The sequence below is a fragment of the Haliaeetus leucocephalus genome, unplaced genomic scaffold (assembly GCF_000737465.1).
Source record: "Haliaeetus leucocephalus isolate CR32 unplaced genomic scaffold, Haliaeetus_leucocephalus-4.0 Scaffold795, whole genome shotgun sequence".
In the NCBI taxonomy this organism is placed as follows: Eukaryota; Metazoa; Chordata; class Aves; order Accipitriformes; family Accipitridae; genus Haliaeetus; species Haliaeetus leucocephalus.
Genome location: NW_010973231.1, coordinates 2,201,852 through 2,224,035, shown reverse-complemented (window position 1 = coordinate 2,224,035; position 22,184 = coordinate 2,201,852). Strand labels below are relative to the sequence as shown.

The 22,184-nt window shown below is 40.2% G+C and overlaps 1 protein-coding gene across 1 annotated transcript in view; it reads left to right on the top strand.

Annotated features, from left to right (window-relative positions):
- Window positions 1–435: 435 nt before the first annotated feature.
- EGFL6 (EGF-like-domain, multiple 6) overlaps window positions 436–22,184 on the top strand; it is a 36,946-nt gene continuing 15,197 nt past the window's right edge. Inside the window, exons 1-7 of the mRNA XM_010581597.1 lie at window positions 436–509; window positions 1,284–1,396; window positions 3,546–3,638; window positions 6,505–6,624; window positions 10,422–10,541; window positions 13,307–13,441; window positions 15,204–15,326. Coding sequence (XP_010579899.1) covers window positions 436–509; window positions 1,284–1,396; window positions 3,546–3,638; window positions 6,505–6,624; window positions 10,422–10,541; window positions 13,307–13,441; window positions 15,204–15,326 — 778 coding nt within the window. The remainder of the gene's footprint in view (window positions 510–1,283; window positions 1,397–3,545; window positions 3,639–6,504; window positions 6,625–10,421; window positions 10,542–13,306; window positions 13,442–15,203; window positions 15,327–22,184) is intronic.

Here is a 22,184-nt window from a genome sequence, read left to right as displayed (position 1 = left end):
AAATAAAACATTACTGAATGAGTTTGTCTTCCTGTGAAAATAAGCACCTTTTGGAAAGTAATGAGATCCTGCTTCCTCCAAGCTTTAGGCATTTTAACCTTCCAGGGGAGTCATAGCACTATCCAGCTGCATTCAAGGGAATTTTCTGGGATGTAAACAGAATATACGTTTACTATCCAGGTGAATTCAAGGGCACTTTCTAGCATGCGAGCAGAACATTATGTGCAAAGCACTGCTGTAAGGTGATAAAGCAATGCCTTTATTGTGCATCAGACTAAAAAATGCCAAAGTTCCTTTTCCGTTTTTTTTCCCCACCATGGGGATGTTTGTTGCTGCATATACCCCAAATCCCTGACTATGAAGCTTTCGCAGATAAGGTATTTTCTGTGTGAGAAACACCACTTTGGGCTCTTTGAAGAAAGTGAATTTTAAATTATGGCCTGGAAAAAGCAGTGGGAACAGAGCATTTTGGATAAAGAAGAGAATTTCATAAAGGGGACAGGCATGTGGTAATGGAGAACTTAAGTTTAACAGCAAGTGGAGGGAGAAGAGAACTGGAGTCACAGCACCTGGTGCAGCATAGAGTAGGTCTAAAAGACTTATACAGTTGTAGATTTCCATCAGATTTATAATTTTGGCTACTAATGTTGCAGGTTTTCCAACTCTTGCACCTGTTGATCTGCACAGTGACTTTGAACCCTCTGGGCTTATTGGCAGATTAAATGAATGTTAATTTGTATGGTCAGGGAGTCCTGTGCAACCAGAATGCACAGGACTGCACTTAATCAATTTGCACGCATGCAGTGGCTATGAACCTACAAGTCAGTAGCTTTTATGGGGCTGACTGATGTTCAGAAAGCTGCTTTTCTGTAGAATCAGTATTTCATCATCCAAAGCAATAGCGCTGTCAGGTATGGCATCGTATATTTGATCCAAATTTCTTCACATGACGCAAGCTAAAGCAGCCCCATTGACTTCACTGATACTAAAAATGACTCATTCTAGCAGGGGACCTGGCTGTGTTCTTTGCCTTTCCCATGTTTCTCATTAGAAAGGATTTAAGTTGCACAGTTAATTTATTGCAGGTGGAATGTTCCCATCTCCCTTGTTTCTACAACTAAATGCAACTTTGCATTCCTGTCCAGGAACACTGCCCTAGGTTTGGTGAAATGAAAATGCCTGATGGTGGATAAAACATAAGGGAAATGTAGAAAGGAGTATACGGAGCAATGGATTAAAGTACTTACGCCTGCTGCAGCTAGTGTTTATCCTTCCTTACGCAGCTCAAGAGCTCGTGGGCAGCTGGTGGCTGTGAGCCAGCCTGGGGTGTGTCGCTATGGTTCTAGGTTGGATTGCTGTTATGGCTGGAAAAAGAACAACAAGGGCCACTGCGAAGGTAACATTAACACTTTATGCTTGTTTCCTCTCCACGGCGGTGTACTTGGTACTAATAAAGGGATTTCGTATGTCTGCCAGAAGTTACAGAAAGGAACCTTCTGAGGAGTGAAATCTCTTAACTCTGTGAGAGAGTGAATAAAACATGTTTGAGAGACCACCTCCTCAAAAAAGCAGAGCTTTAGGTAAATAACACCAAACCACAAAATACATATTCAAAAATTTGTAGGTCCAGAAGGGACCATCTGTTCTAACCTCCAGCACAGCCCTGGTCAGTGCCTATACTGTTACAGCTGTCAAGTAAGTGCCAAAAATGCAGTGTTTTCTAATGCTATATATGGACCCCTAAAATGGTTTTCTATCAGTTGGTATCCTTTATCTTCAGAGTACACAGACTCTGAGAACCAGGAGGTTTTAACTTTCTAAAAATATAAATAAACCCCAAGCAATAAGTGCACCTGGCTTGAGCTTGGGTAGCCAGCCAGCATTCTAGTCTGTGGATCGTTTGCTTAATGAAGTCTCGATGACTCTTAAGACATTTCGAATTTGTAAAAGGTTTACAGATCCCAAGGAGAAGGTGATGTGGAATCTCTCTCTAGTTGTACTTGGGCAAAACACAACAAAATCATAAAATACATGTTTTAGGAATCTTTCAGATATTGCACCTGTTGTCCCAGAGAGTTTGGCATTGTATATGTGTTGAATTTGATTAGAGGCTTAGGGTTATTCATTGCTGAAAATCAATATACTGGTATCTAAAAGGGTAAGATGCCAAAATATCTCTGCTCTGTATATATAGCATGTCAGTTTAAAAAAGGAAAAAGTGATGAATACCATTATTAATATTTCTGCATTGCTTAATAGCACCTTAGTTTTGAAGCAAATGAACACCTGGGGGGACAACTGGCAAACGTAACTTTGATCAGCCAGTGGAGTAGGTTGTCTTCTTTTAAAGCAAGAGGTTGCTTTCATACTAAAACACAGTTTTCATAAACTTTTAAGATTCTTCTTTGGCACATTACATAAGCCAACTATGATGTAATTCTGCACTGTAAATCCAGACACAGTGGTGTTCTCTGCTTCAGTGCTGAAACTGAACTGGTCTTGCAGTATGCCATGTTGCATTCAGGGTTAGAGGTAGTGTAGAAAAATGCCTTATTCTGCAGAGTTAGAGGATCAGTATGTCTGAATGAATCTTTAAATGTAGGGAAGATACTTGAATTCAGAAGTACGAATTTTAATTATGAATTTTACTATATAGTAACTAACACTGTGACTTTCCTATTTCCTACAGTTTGCCTAGCAGCTTAATTACACAAGGTAGCGAGATGCACATTCTGGTGCATACTCTTTCGCTGTTTTTCCAGAGCTAGTACTGATTTAAATGCATGTTTGGTTTGCTTTTTCCTGAATAACCCTCATGTTGAGAATCACATTGACTTTAGGAGCCTTAAGCCTTATAAAAGTCAGCATTTATTTTCTGACTAATGATCCAGAGGGCTGAGAGTTAGAAAATTTTTACTTTTTAATGCATCCAGGCTAAGCATAGGCCTCTCAAATAATTGTAAACCTGATGCAATCATACTTATTGGGATGTGTGGTAAGGATAGTTGCCTGATCGTTTGATAGATGTGCTCTGAATGTTCCATCACGGGATGGACACGTTCCTCAGCTGTAACTGAGGAGATCCAAGACTGGAAAACTGCTGTAGGGTAATGTGTCTCCTTTGGTTTCAGAAGAGTGCTGCTACCTCTTTCCTACTCCAGATGCCAAGCATAGCAAGTCAAGCTGCTGGCTAGCTGCTTTTCACACAGGCTACTTAAAAACAGGAAAAAGGCAAGAGTACAAAACTAAATGTGAATCATAAGCATGGCAGAAAAAGCATAAGGGAGAGAGCTAAAAGGAGTCCCCTCTTTTCCAGGTCTTTACAAATCTGGAAAAGCATGCACTCGTGTAATCCATGCTAGTGTCACTTTTCTCAAGCAGAAATCAAGTGCTGATCAGTAGCTACCATGCCCGAACTAGAGGGAAAAGTATGGAGGACGTTGAACTTGTGCAATAAGTTCTTAGGCAACTAAGTAGGGCAAAAGTTCTCAGAGTATTTCTAACTTTTTCTTTTTCTCTCTCCTTTCTCTGCCTGACTCCGCCAGCTGTCTGTGGACATGGCTGCAAGTATGGCGAGTGCATGGGACCAAACAAATGCAAATGTTTCCCTGGATTTACAGGGAAAACCTGTAATCAAGGTTTGTGCACATGGTGATATTACTCCAGAAAGCAGACTGTTCGTGTTCTGTCTCCTTATCTCGTACTATGTGTCATCTTGCAAAATAGTAAACCAAGATATTTTCTTGTTTACTTAGAAGAGCTTAGAGTTGAAGGCTCTTGTATCGCCAGCATCCCAGGCAAGCTCTAAGCCTCCTTCAGCACACAGAAGTTTGAACTTATATCATGTATCTATCTCCTGCGGGCCAATGACAAGGGCAAACTGTCATATTTATAGTCAGAAGATTAAGGCATGGAGACATTATATAGGAAATTATTAGAAGAGACAGGAGTCAGATCCAGAACCCATGTTATTTTCTTAACTAGCAACCCATGTTAATTTCTTAACTAACCTTTTCATCAGAAAGACATGTAACTATGTGCTAGACATGTAATTTCTCAAGCTGCCTGGGCCAATGCCATCTGTTTGCATATGCTGATTGGTATTTCTGAGAACCAGAATTGGGGGTCTTTAGAATCGCATATTCAGAAACATTGAATGCGCCACTTTGCCTTCATAAACTTGCAGTTAGACATGGAAATATTTCAGCTAACACATTGGTGAGAACTGAGCGTTTTTTCTCTGTTCTGATATATGAGACCCTTGTGTTGGATCAGATGAAAGGAGCAGGTCACTGTGCGTGGAGAGAGGCAATCCTACTGCAGTGCAGATGAGTGAACTGCAGGTGCTGTGAGAGAAGCATGACATAAAGGCCACACAAATGGACGGGTCTATCCTTGCTACCTTCCTAAGCACCTGCAGCCTTTGCTGGAAAACATTGCATTGACATACTAAAGACACATTTTTCAGAGTCAAAACAACCCATTTATTACACAATATCTTTCAAACAGTATACTATAAAGCTATACTGTTAAGTATTTTGGAAAACTCCATCTTCTATGCTTTTGATGTCGCTCACAGGGAAAGAAGTCAATTCCTCAGTAGCACTAAGAGAGGAAAGTGAAACAACAGCCCTGGTTGTGTGTAATAGATACGTAGGTACCTCTTACAACTTCAGCCTCTAAATCCAGAAGTTTAACCTCAAAGATTATTTCACAGCTTAAATGTTACCAAAAGGCAACAGAGAAGCCCTCAGCTTTTAGGTGTTTTCTGTGCAGTAACTCCTGATGCATTTGATATGCCCTCCGTAGGCAAGTAGATCAGTTCTGCACACTTGCAGTAGATTCAGAGTTTGAGGTTTGGTGGAAGCACTGCACAGAACTACACGTGCAAATTGGCTGTTAGTTCCCTGGGCTGTTCTACCTTCTGAAGCATGGCCAGGAATTTTTTAGTAAAGTGGTGGCTAGCACAGGCCAGAAATGTCCCAGAGCTATTTCAATAGTATAGCCATATAGGTGGTCATGTTCCAGCAGCCAGGAATACTCAGAGCCATTTTTAATTTACTGGCAGATGTAGCCTTGCTCTGTCCTTAGAGCAGAATACCCTGCTGAGCAAGCTCAACATGAGCTAACTGAAGTAACAGGGATAAGAGGACTGCCTTAGTCTGCCACCAAGTCTGAGCTAAATTAGCCTTATCTCCGTAGGTTCTCTTTTAGAGCTGTATATGCTATCTGTGCATTACTGTGCAAGATAGGTGCAGCTAAGCACTTTTGAAAATGTATGGTCTAAGTGGAATAACTTTTGTTCCCTAGTTTGCTCTCTTGTTTCTTTAAGAGAGTCTTGGTTATTTAGTGGAGCCACAGTAGCACAAAAATCCAATGTGATTTGCAAGCTGATAGGTTGTCCTTTTTCAAACAGACTCTATGTTTAAATAATAGAATGCAACCCTCTTTTTCTTCGCTGGACTGAGCTGTAACAAACACTTCTGCACATGTATAACCCCCACAAAGTTTATGCTTTTTCTGTGGTCTGCAGGGCGCATAGACATGAGAACCGATGCTTCTCCCATTAGAAGTGGGGCTGCACAAGCTCAGTACTTGCTTGGAGAGTTGCGTCTTTATTGAAATTATATTATTGGTCACATGTGCCGTTAAACACACATTGAATGGGCTGCATGTGCTGGTGCATTCTGTTAATGAGTTCTGTCTGTTTACTAATCAGGTTTCAAAATACAAGCAGTAGGGGTGTCAGTTCACAGAAGTCACAAGCACAGATGATGTCCCCTTGTCATAGGACCAATACTGTTGTCAGCATTGCTTTGCCTATGCCACGCAAATTAAATTTTTTAAGATTCTAGTTTTCTCCCTGTGAAGGATAGCTATTGGGAATTTGAAATTAATTTAGTTTCTGCAAAGCCTTTTAAATCCTGGATTTTGAGAAGGATTTAGGGTGCTTTTATTCTCAGGATTTTGAGATTTTTGAGGCTTGTCCTTTTATTCTTAAAGTCACATAATTCTTATATTGTATTTAATTTCTGCTGCTGCTAACCTTGGTACCAATATGTAGCTCAGAAAAAAACCACCAACCTTTGTTTAACTTTATCTCAAGCCGATTTGCTGTTCTTCGTCTCATGTTTATGCCTTTCTAGTACGGAGGTCAACTGGAGGGCTAAAATCTCCAGCTAGAATCAGAGAAATCCAGAAAAATAACTCCCAGAAGAGAGACTAACTGCAATTCTGTCCCCCTCCACCTCTTCCTAACAAGCTGCCAGATGTGGCCAGAGCTTGCATTAGTTTCTCAGGTGTAGAAGTCTGCCCATGTTAGTTTTGCTAGCAGTCTTTCAGCCAGATGGCCAGCTAAACTCTCATCTTGCAAGGGGCTGGCTCATTTTCAATCCAGGCGATTTTACTGTGGAGGATTCAAGGCATTAGGCAGTATTATCCACCTATATGTATGAATATATGTATACAAACCCAGCACTCACTTCATTCCAATGACTTCTGCAGATCTGAACGAATGTGGACTGAAACCACGTCCCTGTGAACACAGATGTATGAATACACATGGCAGCTACAAGTGCTATTGTCTCAACGGGTACATGCTTATGCCAGATGGCACGTGTGCAAGTAAGTAATAGAGCTGATAGGACAGGCACACCAAAATCACCTTAATTGCATTTGACCCAGCAGATTTTCTTCTTGTGATGAATGGGTTTAGCTTATTCAGGATAGGGTCTTTGCCACAGCTCTCTGGTACTGTCAGCAACTGAAAGAGGCTTCTATTTGGCGGTACCTGGATAAAGTAAACTAGGTCATACTTGTATTTTGGTGTTCAGAGGAATTTTTGTCCTGCTAGAAGTAAAAATCTATGATAGCATTGCTTCAGATGAAGGACAGCTAGTGTAACCTTGGTGCATAGTCCTGCCAGTTCATCTGTTGAGTAAGGATGAATGAACCTATCCAAGCAAACCACCAATATACACTACTTTTTACTGTGCTGAATTTCATGCCATTATTCCTTGCTTTATCTTTCTGTGCTCCCTGACTAATTTATTTTATCTGTATATCAATATGCTTCTCACAGTTGCCGCCAGCTTCTTGCAAACACTTGTTCATTGAGCTAAGGCTTATCTAAACTATATTTCTACCTATTTTCTTTGTCTTTAAGCCAGCATGTAGCGGAAAGCATTCTGCCTTCTTAGCCAACCTGATTTTTCAGACCTGAAGAAGCTTCTTATTTTTCAATTACACTGTTTTGTTTGTAGAAAATGCTTTTTTTTCTTCACCTGAGCTGTGCCATAGAGGTATTTTTGGCTTTGAATTTCACAAGACCCTAAGGAACATGGGGACAGCCCTTTATGGAGTACACTGGACCAGAGCAGATGCATCAGCTGGACAAGGAATATAGTTGGTCTCAGCAGCGGAACAATCTGCTTGAGAGGTCCGTCCTAAACCAATGGACCTAGCTGTATGGGGTGCAGCACAATCTTTCCCATGGATATGACAGAAAACCACAAACTCTGAAAGGCTTTGGTCTCCAAACCTTGGAGACAACTATTCACCAGGCAGGGTGTCTCTCTGGCAAGTTTGCTGTCAGTCTTGGGATAATTGGAAAAAATACCCAGCCTTGGCAAACACTTTCAGGAGTGCAGGGTCTGCAGCTTGGGGCAGGTAGGAAAGCCAGAGCTCCTACTCTCTCTCTCTTATGGTAGGGGGACCAACATTGCCATGAAAAGTGCCTGGGGCCAGACCTTTTGGAGGGTTTCCCTTCCCTGCATCACAGCTCAGGGATGTACCTCTGCATTACTAAGCGTGGTGTGTATCACCGGCAGCCAACAGCTGCGGAGCCCTGAGATCCCTGAGAAATAGATATATATTCCTTCCATTTCATCAAGATAATTTGTGTATCTATCTGCTGACATCATATGCCGAGCAGTTTTCAGTAAGGCCACTGTCTTATGGACAGCTGAAGTTGGCAGAAGCCAGAACTGCAGTCAAAAGAAACTATCCTTTGAGCCCAGCAGCAGCTTTGTCCCCTCCATCCCTCCCTGCTGCTCTTCTCAGCACAAACACTTGCTGCAGCTACACTTCTGAACCAACTCAGAAAACTGGATCCAGACTGTAACTTAATATTTCTGCTGCATTAGTTTTAAGCCAGTCCTAGTTCAGGACTCATTTCCAGATTTAAGAAACTCCGCATTTGTTCCAAATGCTCAGTTGCACTATCCCTTGCTTAAGCCAGCACAAAATGCTGAATTTCTCAGCAGCAGTGGTGGCCAGTGTCAAGTGTATATGAAAAAATTGCCTGAGCAGCTGTGAGCCCTGAAGCTTGCATTTCACTTTGGCACACGGGAACATTATTTCTCAGTAGAGCCCTGACAAACACTGACACAGAATGAAACCAAATTTCAGGGGGAAAAACAGGTTTCCCATAGAAAGGAAATAAGTCTTCATTCTTCACAGCTCTAGTTAAGGAGGTAAAAAATGTTAATCCAGCTTGTGCTTCGTTAATGCAACCCATCTGCCACCTTCCAGTTCCGAAGAGCCTTTATTTTCTTAAGCTGAAACTATGATTATGAAATGAAGTAGTAAATTATTTGCTCAAGTAGAAATTATTCTTGGTTAAGTTTAGTAGCCTCCCATTTCACTTGAAGCTGACTTAAGCTTTTGCTCAAATGAAATGCCAAGTTATTTAACCAACTGTATGATTCTCATCATTTTATTCAGGCAAATATTTTGAGCGTATTGTTGCTTCTTTTGAATCAAATTCACCATGATGTAAGTCACCTTAGCAAGATGAAGTCCACCTAGTCTGAGCAGTCAGGCTTACCTGCAACCACGCTGAGGGACCATGGGGCTGGAAGAAGGGTATCAGAAGACTGTGGCTTTGGACCACAGAGAACCATTGCTTAAAATAGCTAGTAGGTTAGTACCTAACACAAAACCACCCAAACTCTGCAGGCATTACTATAATAGATCTAATTAGCAGTTCATCTAAGCCAATATTATGTCTAACCAAAGCCAGGAATAGGAGCTTCAAACAAAAGAGAAAACAGACAATTACCAATTAGAGAGGAATAATTTTTAATAAGTTTCTTTATTCCCACTTAGAAAGTAGATGATGTGCCAAAGTATTATGATTTACAGTCTGTCTTTTTTTAACCCTTACCTCCTGTATGTTCCCATTCATACAAAAGTAAAATGCTTTTGCAAATACAATAAATTCTTGGCCTTGTATATTCATCACAGCCACAGATTCTAAACAAACCAGCCTCAGAAAAATAATTTTTATCAGAGGTTAAACAGATTAATTTTAAAAGCACACAGAACTAATATGCATTATATTTTTTATTCAAATCACAGATAATATGGCTGTAGCTATATATGCACCTGCACATATCATTGTCTTTTCTATACACTCTGTTACTGTGCACCATTCTGAAAGTGCTGGTACCTCTGACAATAAACATGTTGTATTTTAAAATAAAATTCAGATATTCTTCTACCCAAGCGGTGAGCCAGTTTCAAGTTCTTGCAGTTGGTTTCTGTCTCTAATTAGTTGACAACTGCTCCAGGCTTTCCACTTATAAAGAACCTATATACATTTCTGTTTCTCTGAACACAACCAGAGTGAAGTAGCTGGAAATACTTTCTTTGCACACACCTCCATCTGTTCCAGTAAACACTTCCAAATGCTGCTTCTCTCCCTGGCATCATAACACTAACGCTTCCTGGGTATCTTCAGGATTTTAGGAATATCTCCCTACATACTTAATACATTTCTCCTACTTTTCTAGTCTCACGTAGGTCTCTCAGACAGGATCTAGATCCCTACATTTCTGTTTAGAGGCTAATCAAAATCATCTCCAATAATTCATACTCCTAACCAACCCGTGGTGACCAAGACTTGTGTTCTGGCTAGTGCCTCATTGGATTCAGATATCTGTTCCATAAAGGTTCAAAAGAAAGGGCAGTTTCTAAGTCCCTCAGGCTAAATAGTTTTTAAAATCAGATTCTGTACTAGAAGCATATTTAATGGTAAGCAATTAAAACATTTCACTACTGAATAGCAGTTTTCTGTAAGGTAAAACTGTTTCAATGGAAAATGTAAAAACCACCTTTTTTCTACTTTGAGCAGTTCTGTCTCTGAATCTAAAAGGTGGTAGTAAGAAGTCACGGAACTGGGATCAGAGAAAAAAGGAGGAATAAGGGCAGATAAAGAAAAAACAAAGTGAAGGGGAGTGTAAGATCTGTCTCATGGACCCCTGAATTGTTAATGCTTTAATGTATAAACAGCTTAATTTGTGATGAATGGAATGTTGTTCTGATTAATTTTCTGTGTTCGTTCAGATCTAACTTAATTTTAAGTGCATGATCCCAGCCTAGAATTTTGCTCTTTTTGTTATTTTAAATACCGTTTTCAGGTTCTAGGACATGTGCTGTGGTGAATTGCCAATATGGATGTGAAGAAGTCAAAGGGGAGGTGCAGTGTCTTTGTCCATCAGGTGGCCTTCAGTTGGGACCAAACAGAAGGACATGCATTGGTATGATTAGAGAGCTCACTCTCAGCTTCTTTTCTATAGGATCCCCAAAAACTTCAGATTCTGGGGAAAGGTTAAGAAGTAGTTAGCCCTCCTCATTGGCTTGAATAATGCTTCTTGTTACTCGCAGTGCAGTGTAATGTTTGCATGCTTTTTTTTAATAACTGTTCTGGTAATATTGGCCATGTAATTCTTTGGGCCAGTCCCATCCCCAATAAATAATTGAATGTTTTGACATGATCTGGAGTCATTAGCAGGTTCAGTTTCTCCCTATTGCTATGAGGCTCTTAAATACAATGCTTTGCCTGCAGGAAGCTGTCCTACTGACATAATGCGTTATAGGATTTGGGCGTTGTGTTTGGGTGGGTTTTTCTTTTATTGTGATGACCCACAATACAAACTTCTGGATTGTTCTCCAGAAGCCTCAACATCACATCAATGTTTCTTCCTGCAATGAAGAAAGCATTGCTTATAACACTTGGTACTGTTCCGTGATAATGTTTTACACTGTCATCTGACAAAGCAGTGCTACAGCATTGTAACCTAATGCTGAAATCGTACCCATTTGGATACTGAAGTTAAATGAGCTCCTTCCAAAACCCGATAGATGTGAAACAAACCCTCCAAAGCAGAGACCACCCTGACAACTAGAGCAGAAGGGGCAGTGAAGTGCATGTCAGGGAGTAGCAGGAGCAGGGCAACCAGCTCTAGGTGTCCCCGCTGGAGCAGGGGGTTGGTCAAGATGACCTCCAGAGGTCCCTTCCAGCCTCAACCATTCTGTGATTCTGTGAAAAAACTTTTTGCAACAAGTGCTATTTACTAAAATGACTTTAGCAACATACGTAATATTGACGATTTCACATATTTTACATTCCTTCTGTCACAATGGTGCGAGTCCTTCAGATCATAAAGGGCAGCTTGCACATGGTATGGCCTGGGACTACTTTATTGCTTTTAGGAGCTATCAGATAAACCCATATGGATACTTGGCTCAACTTCCAAACTATAAAGACTCCAACGTGAGAATGGTATTTCTTTCTTTCAAATGAAATGAGTTTGTAATTGGAACTGTCCTGCTTTGAGTAATCAGCAAGGCTCTCGGACTACCACCAGTCACAGTTAACATTTGTTTGAATTACTTAAGAGCTATGTGAAGGCAAACATTGTAGACATATGTATTTAAATACAATAGACAAGATGACTGGTTCTCTTAAATCTCTTACTGAATTATTCAGGCAAATTTTTTTATTCTTTTGTATTGAGTTTATTTTTATTGACCTTGTCTGCTCAAATAGATTTGGAAGAATGCCGATACATATGATAAAAGGTAAAATAGACAAAAAGGTATGTCCAGTGGTTGGAAATATCAGATCCCTTCTTTCTGCATGACTTGTGGTATGTCATCCATTCTCCATCTCTAAAATGAGATAGCATCTTCCTGCTGTATAGCATAATAGATGCTTTATATATTATAAGATACTCTAATACTCTAGTATTAGTCACAGAAACACTATAAACAGATAAGCGTTTGAAGATCCATGGCTGTTAGTCTTAGCTTAATCCTCCTAAGAAGCTGCATTATTCCTGGACCCGCAGAGCAACATATTGATGTGTTTCACTTTGCCTCTTCTACATGTGCATTGGTGAAGGAAAAAAATAACAATTATAGATGAAAATTTTTAATTAAACCTAAACCTGTTGTTTCTAAGAGTACAGTGAGTCTTCAGAGTTCACTGCAGACACAAGCTTCATGCTAGGTTCGAGTGCAGTAGGCTTGTCCTTTAGCTTGTGACAAACCCTGGTCCTGGCAGAGGCATGGGGAAACGAGAACCTGGAGAGGTCTGGGAATGGAGGCTGGGAAACAGAAGCCCTCATCAGAAGTGTGTAGCATGGGCAGAAAGAGGGATTTTGACTACAGGTTTGTTTAAATATTTTTCTGTTGTTGTCCACTTCCCTTTGATCACCTAAGCACTGTAAAAGAATGGTAGAAATGATAAAAAGACTGACTGTGGTGTCCAGCAGCACTTCACAGCAATTCTACTGCCACACAGCAGTGTGGCATGATGAATTATGTGCAAAGTCACTGCTATGTGCTAAAATGTGATAGGGAAGGACAAATACCGAATATCATAATTGGCACTATTTTAAATTTGATGTTACAATAAACCAAATCAAATTAGCAACGTTTAATTACAGTGGTTGTTGAATAACGTTCTTAGGCCCCTCCCATACCAGCCTTCCTCCTTCTCTCTCCGAAATGTCTGTCCCTGTCATCTACCTTGCTGGGCAGACCACTCGCAGTCTGGAAACTCCACGTTATGCCTTGACTTAGCCCAGCAAGGGGAGGTGCAGAGATTCGGTAGAAGAGCTGCTGCTGCTCTCCGTTTCCTTTTCTGGGACTTTCTCTTAAACAATTCTCTGTCATTTCCTTTCTCAGGGGAAATAATGGAATTTGTGGAGTTCCTTCTCACCTTGCTCCATGACCTGAGGGCAAATCATTGTCCCCGGTGGGGAGAATCCCCACTGCCAGTTACCCTAGCTTTTACCATGCCAGGTCTCAAAATCTTCCATGAAGTTAGTTCACGTTTTGCTGCTTCATTCATGTAAGCACATGCAAAAGCCAACTGCAAGTGTGTAATTATAGGACTTATTTATTAAACAACTTGTGATAACCAAGACCAAATCATTCCTGTGCAAATCTCAACTAGTTCTTGCTTTCCCATTTTACCTTCTCATGGATCTGACCAGCATCCCTTCTCCTGCTCTAGACATTGATGAATGTTCTGCCGGCAAAGCTGTCTGCTCTTACAACCGCAGATGCATCAACACGTTTGGAAGCTACTACTGCAAGTGCCAGCTTGGTTATGAACTGAAATACGTCAGTGGCCGTTATGACTGTGTAGGTAAGATTCAGCCCATTAATTTTCCTTCATTCTTTTTGATTCCCACACCGTGCATCTTTCCTGTCATTTCCTGAAGCATGTTGGCCTAGTCTGGGGATACTGCCTCAGAAATGGATAAAAGATATCACACTAAGAATATTCTTGATGGCATGTTGAATTTTTCTCTGGGTTTTCTCTGTGCCCTTGTGAAAAACCTAATCACTGGCACTTGCAAATTAAATTGCTTCATTGTACCAAGTCAAGATGTGCAAGGGCTTGTAGTAAGTTAGCAACAATCGACTACAAAGAAGGGCTACTTCTGGTACAGGTTTAGTTAAAGAGCCATTTTTTGTCCTCTTGACTTTCAACTTGTGATGAACAAGCAGTCCCACAATCTTTTTTTTCTTTTTTTTTTTTTTTTGTCATTACTGAGGAATGTGAATCAAGTGCCTTCATGACTGTAAAAACACTTGTTTGGATGGACAGTACAGAACTTTAAAAAAGAAGTATGACAATAGTAGGTTTTAATCACTTTTCAAGTCTCTCTTGCATGCCTAAGTTTCTCCCAAACAAAAATAAATATAGGCAAAAAATTATCTTGACATGCCTAGGTGTTAAAACAAATGTCAAAACACCTTTACTCCTGTTTCAATCCATTAGCTGCATGGTGGAAGAACAGCAAAGTGTAAGTTACCGCAGCAGGCACTGCAGCAGTATTGTTCAAGCAGTTGACTACACGAGGGCCTGGAAGGGTTGGAACTACTACAAGAAGCACATACAAAAGAGAATTCATGGGATTTGTTTATGTTTGCTTGGTATTGGGAGTTAGTGGTGGGAGGGAGATTATAAGGCAGGTTTTGGAAAGTCAAGTTTGCAATTCCTGTTGTGTGCAAAACCTGAGAGTCTTAAAGTGGAAAAAATATTTACTTTTTCATACAATATGTGTGCATGGAGGAAAAACTGGAGAGGTATCAGTAGTCAGGATTTTATCTGCAAACCTGAATCTCACTCTCAGACATACCGTATTTTTGGGTCAGTCTTCCTGCTACTTGTCTCCTAGCTGACTTACATTATGAGAAGACCTGTCAGCTGCTAAAAATGAAGCAATCTGGATAAAATATAAGTGGTGCAAAAATTCGTGCACCAACTTGTCTCCCTCATGTGGGAGAAACCAGAACCATCTTTGTGATGTAGCAAAATAAGGGAAAAGGAGAACAAAATCAGTTACTCTTGGTGCCTGTACATTTTGCTGTCAGTTGAATGTAGTATTTTCTACTGAATTTCTCCTGATTATATTTTCCTACAGCGTCATGTGTATGCTGGAATGTTAGAGGTAAACAGAAGATCTCAACATCTTGGCATGCTCAGGGTTACTTTCCATTGCATTTCTTCTAGAGTGAATGAAAGAATGAGACAGATTTGGTGAATTTTTTTTGACTGTTGTCACACATTCTCTTGTTGCCTTTTGCATTTTTGTTAATAGAAGAGGATCTACAACCTATAATTTGAATCCTGTTCTCAGTCAGAAAATCACTACGTTCACTTTGTCTTTACTGGGATGCTCTACATTTTCCATGGACGCATATGCCATTAGTTGTGCAGTTGGAGCTGACATTAAGGATTCTCTCCTAGTGTGAATTCTTCTGCCCCCAATGGTCTCTGGTCGATCTTGGTCTAACACTTGTGCTTACAATACCTGGAAATGGACAGCCGGCACAAACAGGCTGTCATGAAGCTTGGGTTTCAACACAGTTTTCACTGAAGTGTTTATATCTTTCCCTAGATATAAATGAATGTGTGACAAATACACACAGGTGTAACCTCCATGCAGAGTGCCTCAACACCGAAGGATCCTTCAAGTGCAAATGCAAACAGGGCTACCGAGGAAGTGGATTCGATTGTGTTGGTGAGTACCATTGGATATCAGGAATAGTGCTATATTGTTTTTCTCCAATAATTTATGGTTATAAGGCATTTTCTAGGAAATGTCATGCTGAACAGTGCTGCAATACCAACCAGGCAAGACCTGTCCACAAAATAACATATTGATTGTACGAGGCATTGCATCAAGTATTATTTGTTCAAATTCATTTTGCCTATGAGTCCCCAAGTCTCATAGTATCAATAGGAATTGCAAGTAGAATAGAGAATTTGTCCTGAAGAAACAGAGAAAATAGCTTTAAAATTCTACTGTGTATTTTCCTTGAACTCCCACGGCTAGCCCCTTGGAGGGCTGTGCAGTCCCTTCCAGAAGAGTTTCAAGCTAACTTAGCAGAAAGTGAGAGAACAGAAGAAAGCTGTGACTTCTGTTCTAAACTATTTTCACTTATAATTTTGCCTTTGTTTGTCTATTGAGTGTTGAAGACCTCCTATAAAGATGTCATTGCCCTGTTCTAACTGAATATGACCCTCCAAGAAGAAGAAAGAAAGAAAGGCTGTTCTTGTCTTTATATTTAAAATGAACCTTTTTATTTAATGCTTTTATTAAACTTGGCAGAGGTTTCTCCTGCAACATCATTAGAGATGTCTTCCTCAGGAGGACATCTGAGTCCGGCTCAGATTATTTGAATAAAAGATGTTGTGAAAACATTTTAAAAGTTCTTGTCTATAGCAGCTGAAGGCTACATAATATATAAATCTTTTTTCCTGGGTCTTTTTCAAGTAATCCTTGATCAGATACATATTATGATTATACCTCCTGGTCACGGATGTTCTATGAGTATCACTATTGTTCATGTTCCTACTCCCATTATAATAGTAACTGAAACCTCCAATATCGCATCGATAAGTTAAACTTTCATTAAGTTTCTACTTCCAGTAAAAAATGTTGACTTTTAACAAGAAAAACTAAACACACAAAAACCTGACTGGTACTGAAAGGTTGGATTTGGACACAGATTGCCACAGCAAATCTGTTAAGAAGGTTCTTCATGCTCAAATTCAATGCTATGAGCCAGTTTCCTTGCTAGACCACATCCCTTGTGATGTGTCACTGCAGCTTACTGCAACAGAATGATGTGATTGGGCTTGAGACCTGACTGAATATCAAAGCAAACTGACATGACACATCTTGATATGGTTCTGTTAAAACAGAATGTACCAGAGATGAAAAGTTAAACAAATACACCTCTGAGCAAAAAGGTCTGGGGTTTTTTTGGGTTTTGTTTCTTTTTAATGAGAAGCTGAAAAGGTCAAACGAAAATCTCCTTTTGACCAAGTCTATGTAGAAAATATTCTTTTCTCAAGCAGAAACAATGCAACAGGAATGCTTGCTTAAATATGAACAAAGGAAGGCTATGACACATTTTTTAATGTCTAGCCCTGTAAAAAAATCAGTGCCGAACACAGATGATTTCTATCTTCTCAACGCTGTTTCTATTAAATTGTTTGCTCTCTCTCTGCATACTTCTTCATGTCATATTTCCATTTACTGAAGTCCATTAGTTGTTTAGAAGAGGAAGGAGCCATGCATTCATAAACTTAGTAGAGCACACTAAATGGAAAAGAGATTTAATAGAAGAGAGGATAGAGGAATAACACACAGTAATAAGAGAAATCAGAGCCATAGGCAGAAGGTCAAAAGGCAAGGGTGTAGCTAGAAAGATGTATACAACAATAGAGGGGAAGAACAAATACAGAGTCAGTGGTAGGTAAAACCTGAAAAGCAGTGGTGCTAAAAAGAGACTGGTTTCTCTGGTGGTAGTTCCCACACATATGCCCCTTTTTTAAAGAGAAGAGGAGGAGGTTCTTTTAACCTGGAATGTTTCAATAGCTGATTTTTACTGCAATCCTCAAAAAAGTCTGATCAGTGTAACTGAGGCAGGACATACGTTTTGCTATCAGGGAAAATGTTTTTTCAAACAGCGACACAAACACCAGTTAGATGTACCAGCCTACATTGAAACGCTAAGTGTTCTCCATGTCATACAGCAATTGTGGAAAAACTTTGGCTTCAGTAAAGTGTTGCTATTGGGTTTAACAGGATGAGAACACCATCCTAGGAATCTGGGGGCTGGAGGCTCCGGCTTCACATTTCTTTTGGTGGCAGCGGCTGCAACTCGTGCAGCCCATAGCAGCTCCCCGGAGAGATGGGCCTGGGGTTGTGCTGCAGCTAAACAAAAGGCTTCTTAAATATGTCCTCAGTACTCCACATAATTATTCCCACAGGGTGGGAATCCCATTTTCACAGGGAAGCATTAATTCTCTATAGCAGTTGTTTCTAGTATATAACAAACTGGCTACCATGGCAACAGTATTAGCTTTTTATAACAAATGAAAAACATTTTAATATATAGCTTAATTTTCAGAGCATGAAATGAGAGTAACTAAGCACACTGTTCATAATAAAACTTCCATGTCTTCATCTCCTCATGCTACCAAATAAACTAATAAGCAAGGTAATGTAAAATTCACCTTTGCACAGAAGGTGAGGGAAATTCTTTCATTTAATTTGTATGTCAACGTACTAACTTAGGAGAAAGCTGTTGAAACATCAGGCTGCAAACAGTGCTGCTTTTATGGATATGACCTGTGATTGCTCAGGCACCCTTTTGCCATTCAACACTCCTATATGCATGAAACGCTGGAGGCTGTTTCTGAACTGTGTCTAGCACACATTTCTTTTGAGAATCTATAGAGATGTAACCTTTCAAATGCTCCCTAAAAGGGTCCTAGCCATTTCCACATCTGGCCTCTATCTTGCTGCAATCTGTTGTTCTCAGGTTCATGTGTTTCCTGATTTCCTGTTGTGCATTGAAAAACCACATTTCCCTCACCACATGCTTCTATGTGTATTTCAGCTTTTATTTAAGAATAGATTCTCATGAGGTTCCATAAGCAATTAAGATTCCTGGGGGAAAAATGAACCTATTTTTGATTCACTCTTTTGGTAGGAAACTACAAAATAACAGGAAAAAGCAGTACTAACTTAAAGCCTACGAGCTTCAGACATCACTCTAGGGAGCTCAACAGCGACACTCTTGTTATTGCCCAGCTGGAGGCAGAGGTTACTATTCTTAATTACGCTTTCCTGGATATCTAAATGGCAATACAAAGTCATGCCAACTCTCTCTGTGCCTCTTGTATTACTCATGTTCCTTTTTTGCTCATAGGGTAACCCCTAAATCCCATATATGATTTGCTTTCTTGTTAACTTGCCAGTCCTGAGAAAAGTCGGGTTTGACATAATAAAATTTCAAAGCTTAAAAAGTGATTCTGGTCATATCACCAGTGAGCTTCTTACAATTCAAATCAGTATGGAGCCAAATACTGCTGTCATCCTTTAATGAATAACACTTAGGCTTTTGTCATCCCACTTTTCCTACTGGAAGCATTGCTGGCTGGTGTAGTCACATATTAAGCACAGTCTAGCGTGATGAACTTCCCCTGATTTCTCAAAGCATCTTTCCCTAAATAAGGTCGTAAGAATTTTAGAAATGAAACAGGTGAGGAACATATGTTGGTAGATGATATTCCATGGTGCTTAAAAGAGAATAATAGTCTAGAATCTGTGTTTTAACCTATCTATGAAAGTTTTCAGACTCTCTTAAGACTATCTGAAAGAGGTTGAGAACTTTTAGAATGATTTCTGAAACTACGTCCTGCTGATCCAATCTTTACTCACGTCTACAGACTCCCCCTAAATGTGGTAAATAGTCGTCTGTATCCCTCATCCCCTCTCCAGCTTTTGTACACAGAAGCTACAGGGGAGCTACAAAAGGATTTGTAAGCCGACCTCCTAGGCTTGTGTCTCACCAGGTTTTTAAATATATTGCTAGGTGTGAAGGTGGAAGCAGTGTGGTGCCTGCTGGCGTGCAGAGCGAGCTCTCTCCTATCGCAGCCCCCTTATGTCCAGAGCCCCAGCCAGCGCCGGCTGCGGTCGCAGGTGTGTGGGAGGCAAATGGATCACTGTCTGCCCCTCTCCTCTGTCATCCCCTAAGTATTTCCCTTTACACAATGCAGCAGACAGGGGGGTGGCATCTGCTCTCTATATTTTTTCCAACTCAACTTTCACAACTTAATCATTAGACATCCTACACCAAGCCATTTCTGTGGTCTTATAATCTTGTACAGCAACCGATGACAGAAAAGATTTACTTTTAGCTCTCAGCCAGCATTTGCCTTTGTTTTTCCACCTCTTGCTTTAATTCTCTCTAATTCAAAGAAATAAAATACCTTTGAAAGCTGAGATATTTTCATACTAGGGCAAAAACCACAAACTGTACCAGAGCAGAAGGCATTAATCTGCATGCTTCCTGATGGAAGGTACGTAAAGAAGAGCTGGGATGAAATGCACTACATTTCTTTTCACTTTCCAAAATTCTCTATGCAGTCACGTGGATAGATAAATGCACAAATGTCTGTGAGCAACACCTGTGCATTTATATACATGTCTTGGAGTGAAGGGTCCTGAAAAATCACTGCCTCAGCTGTAGCACCCCAGATTGTCAGAGAAGGTGAGCTGTTCATTCAGGCAAGTCCACAGGCAGTGGATTCAACAGAACAGACTCAGTTTAAGGTGGTCTATCCTTACACTGCATTATTCCTCCTGCAATTTATGGGTAGACATAAAAAGCCTTAAATCCACATCTCCGGCTACTCTAAAGCTGCATGCAGATTAGAAAGGTACTAGTGATATATCCTAAAATATGCTTGGTGTCTAGTCCCTCTTTGTCCTCATGAACATGCAGATTTTCATATTGCAGCAGCAAACTGGGGTCTGCAAGTGTGTGGGGATTTATACACTTTCATCCCCCAATTTTTGTCACTCCTGTCAGTTGATTTTCTGCACTGCTTAATTTTGCACATACAAGGAAATTGATTTTCTGACACCACAGAGGTTATGATATTGAGCTGTAAGAATTTTTCATTTCACTAGGAAGACTTCAAAGCAGAAACTAAAAGCAGATGTTCAGGTTTGCTGAGCAGTCAGTCCTGGCTTGAAAATCTCCATAGCCTCTTCAATAACAGCCTGTAGTTTCTTGTTACTGATTGTCAAGAGGATATTTGTTTGGAATGGAGCTTTCCTGTTAATTTTTGTTGCTGCATTCTGAGTTTAGACCCAGAGAACCTTACATTCTTAATGACATCATCCTCCAGAGGAAAGGCTCACTTAGTGGAGTATTAGTAAAGAGTTTACTTGGAAGTATCTGACAAGCAGGGCTGCAAGTTTTATCCAAAGGAAAAGAAAGACATAATCCTCAATTTTTTATTTTTTTTTTATTGGCATCCCTTTACTTTATACCTCCAACTGCAGCCTCAAAAAACCTGAATGCTCCAGTGAGCACACCAAGAGTCTGATTCTGTTCCTGGGATACTAAATAACATATAGTTGCATTTGCCACAAATTAAATGTGACAAATTCACAGTGATAGGATTGTATTTTCCAGGAGTGAATATAAATTCAGGGAACTTTCCCCTCTTCCTACTAGACTACAGTTCTATTTTATTAACTGGTGGTTTTTCTTCTGCTATGTTTCTATGAAAAGAAACACACAGAAAAAAAGTACTACCCAAGGTTACAAGTCTAGTCCATCTGTCCCAAAATATTACTATAAAGTTATTATTACAAAGTGAGGAGCAAAATGGGAACATATTCTTGTCCTGATAATGCAATCACTAGACAGCAAAAGCAGAGGGAAATAAAAATAGCTGACTTCCCCCACCATTTGCAATCCAAAAAGACTGTAGGCACTGCAGCATCAATACTGATTGAGAATCAAAGGTAGGAAGTAGTACATAAGGCTATTCTGACCCATTGGTGGAAATAGTCTCCATCTACGGAAGAGCTTTTCTACAGCACACTGGAACTGCCCAGCTCTCGTTATTTCCTAGGTACTTCACAAAAAGGACTCAGACTGCAGAAGGCTGTCAGTAGCTTATGACGTGGTTGCTCTATCCTACTTACCAGTTCTTCTTCCTCACCCACACAGATTCAGGCTGTGGCCAACTCTAGAGGGCTGAGTATATAATTGCATACTGACTAGTCATGTCACAGCAGTCATGAAATCCTGAGCTGATTCAAAAGCCTTACTGTCTCAAGCCTCAGAGTCCATTGCCATGGACTTTAAACCCCAAGGACACTCTTTCCCTCAGGAGCTCTGGTACTATGACAGGTAGGGACTTTGTTAACTCCGGTGGAGTCTTTATGGTGGGATGGGATCATCTCATAAACTAGAACTCCTCAGATTTATGTCTTCTCTAAAACTTGCATATTTGTCACACAAACCCTTGCAGACCTAGTTTTGGCACAGTGGTGTTCCTCGACTGATGTTGAGCAGCAACTGATGTTGCTGATAAAAAGCACCACCTGCAGTATTGCCATAATTTCTCCTTTGAATTTGCTTTGTACTTTACACATACCTTGAACAAACTGATCCGAAGTAGTCCTGGCTTTAACCCTCAGTTATGATTTGGCCATCAGCACAAAGAGCCATCAGTCTTTGTCAGATGACAGAAGAGTACATCTGGAAGGGACTAAAAAAGATCAGTCTGTTCTTTTGCTCTGAGGCAGATCATATCCAGCATATTAATGACAGATGGTAGCCTAACAATTTTTCAAAAATTCCAGTGATACAGTTCAAATAATCTAAGTGGCTTGCTCCTGTGTTTTACTATCCTATAGCAAGGATAGTAAGCAAGTTTTTCATGATATGTAACAAAAATCTCCCCTCATTTCACATAAACTGAGACTTTTCCTATCTTAAGAGAACACGGAGAACAGCTGGCCAACATACTGTCTCAAAGGAGCCCTTTGTGCTGCTAC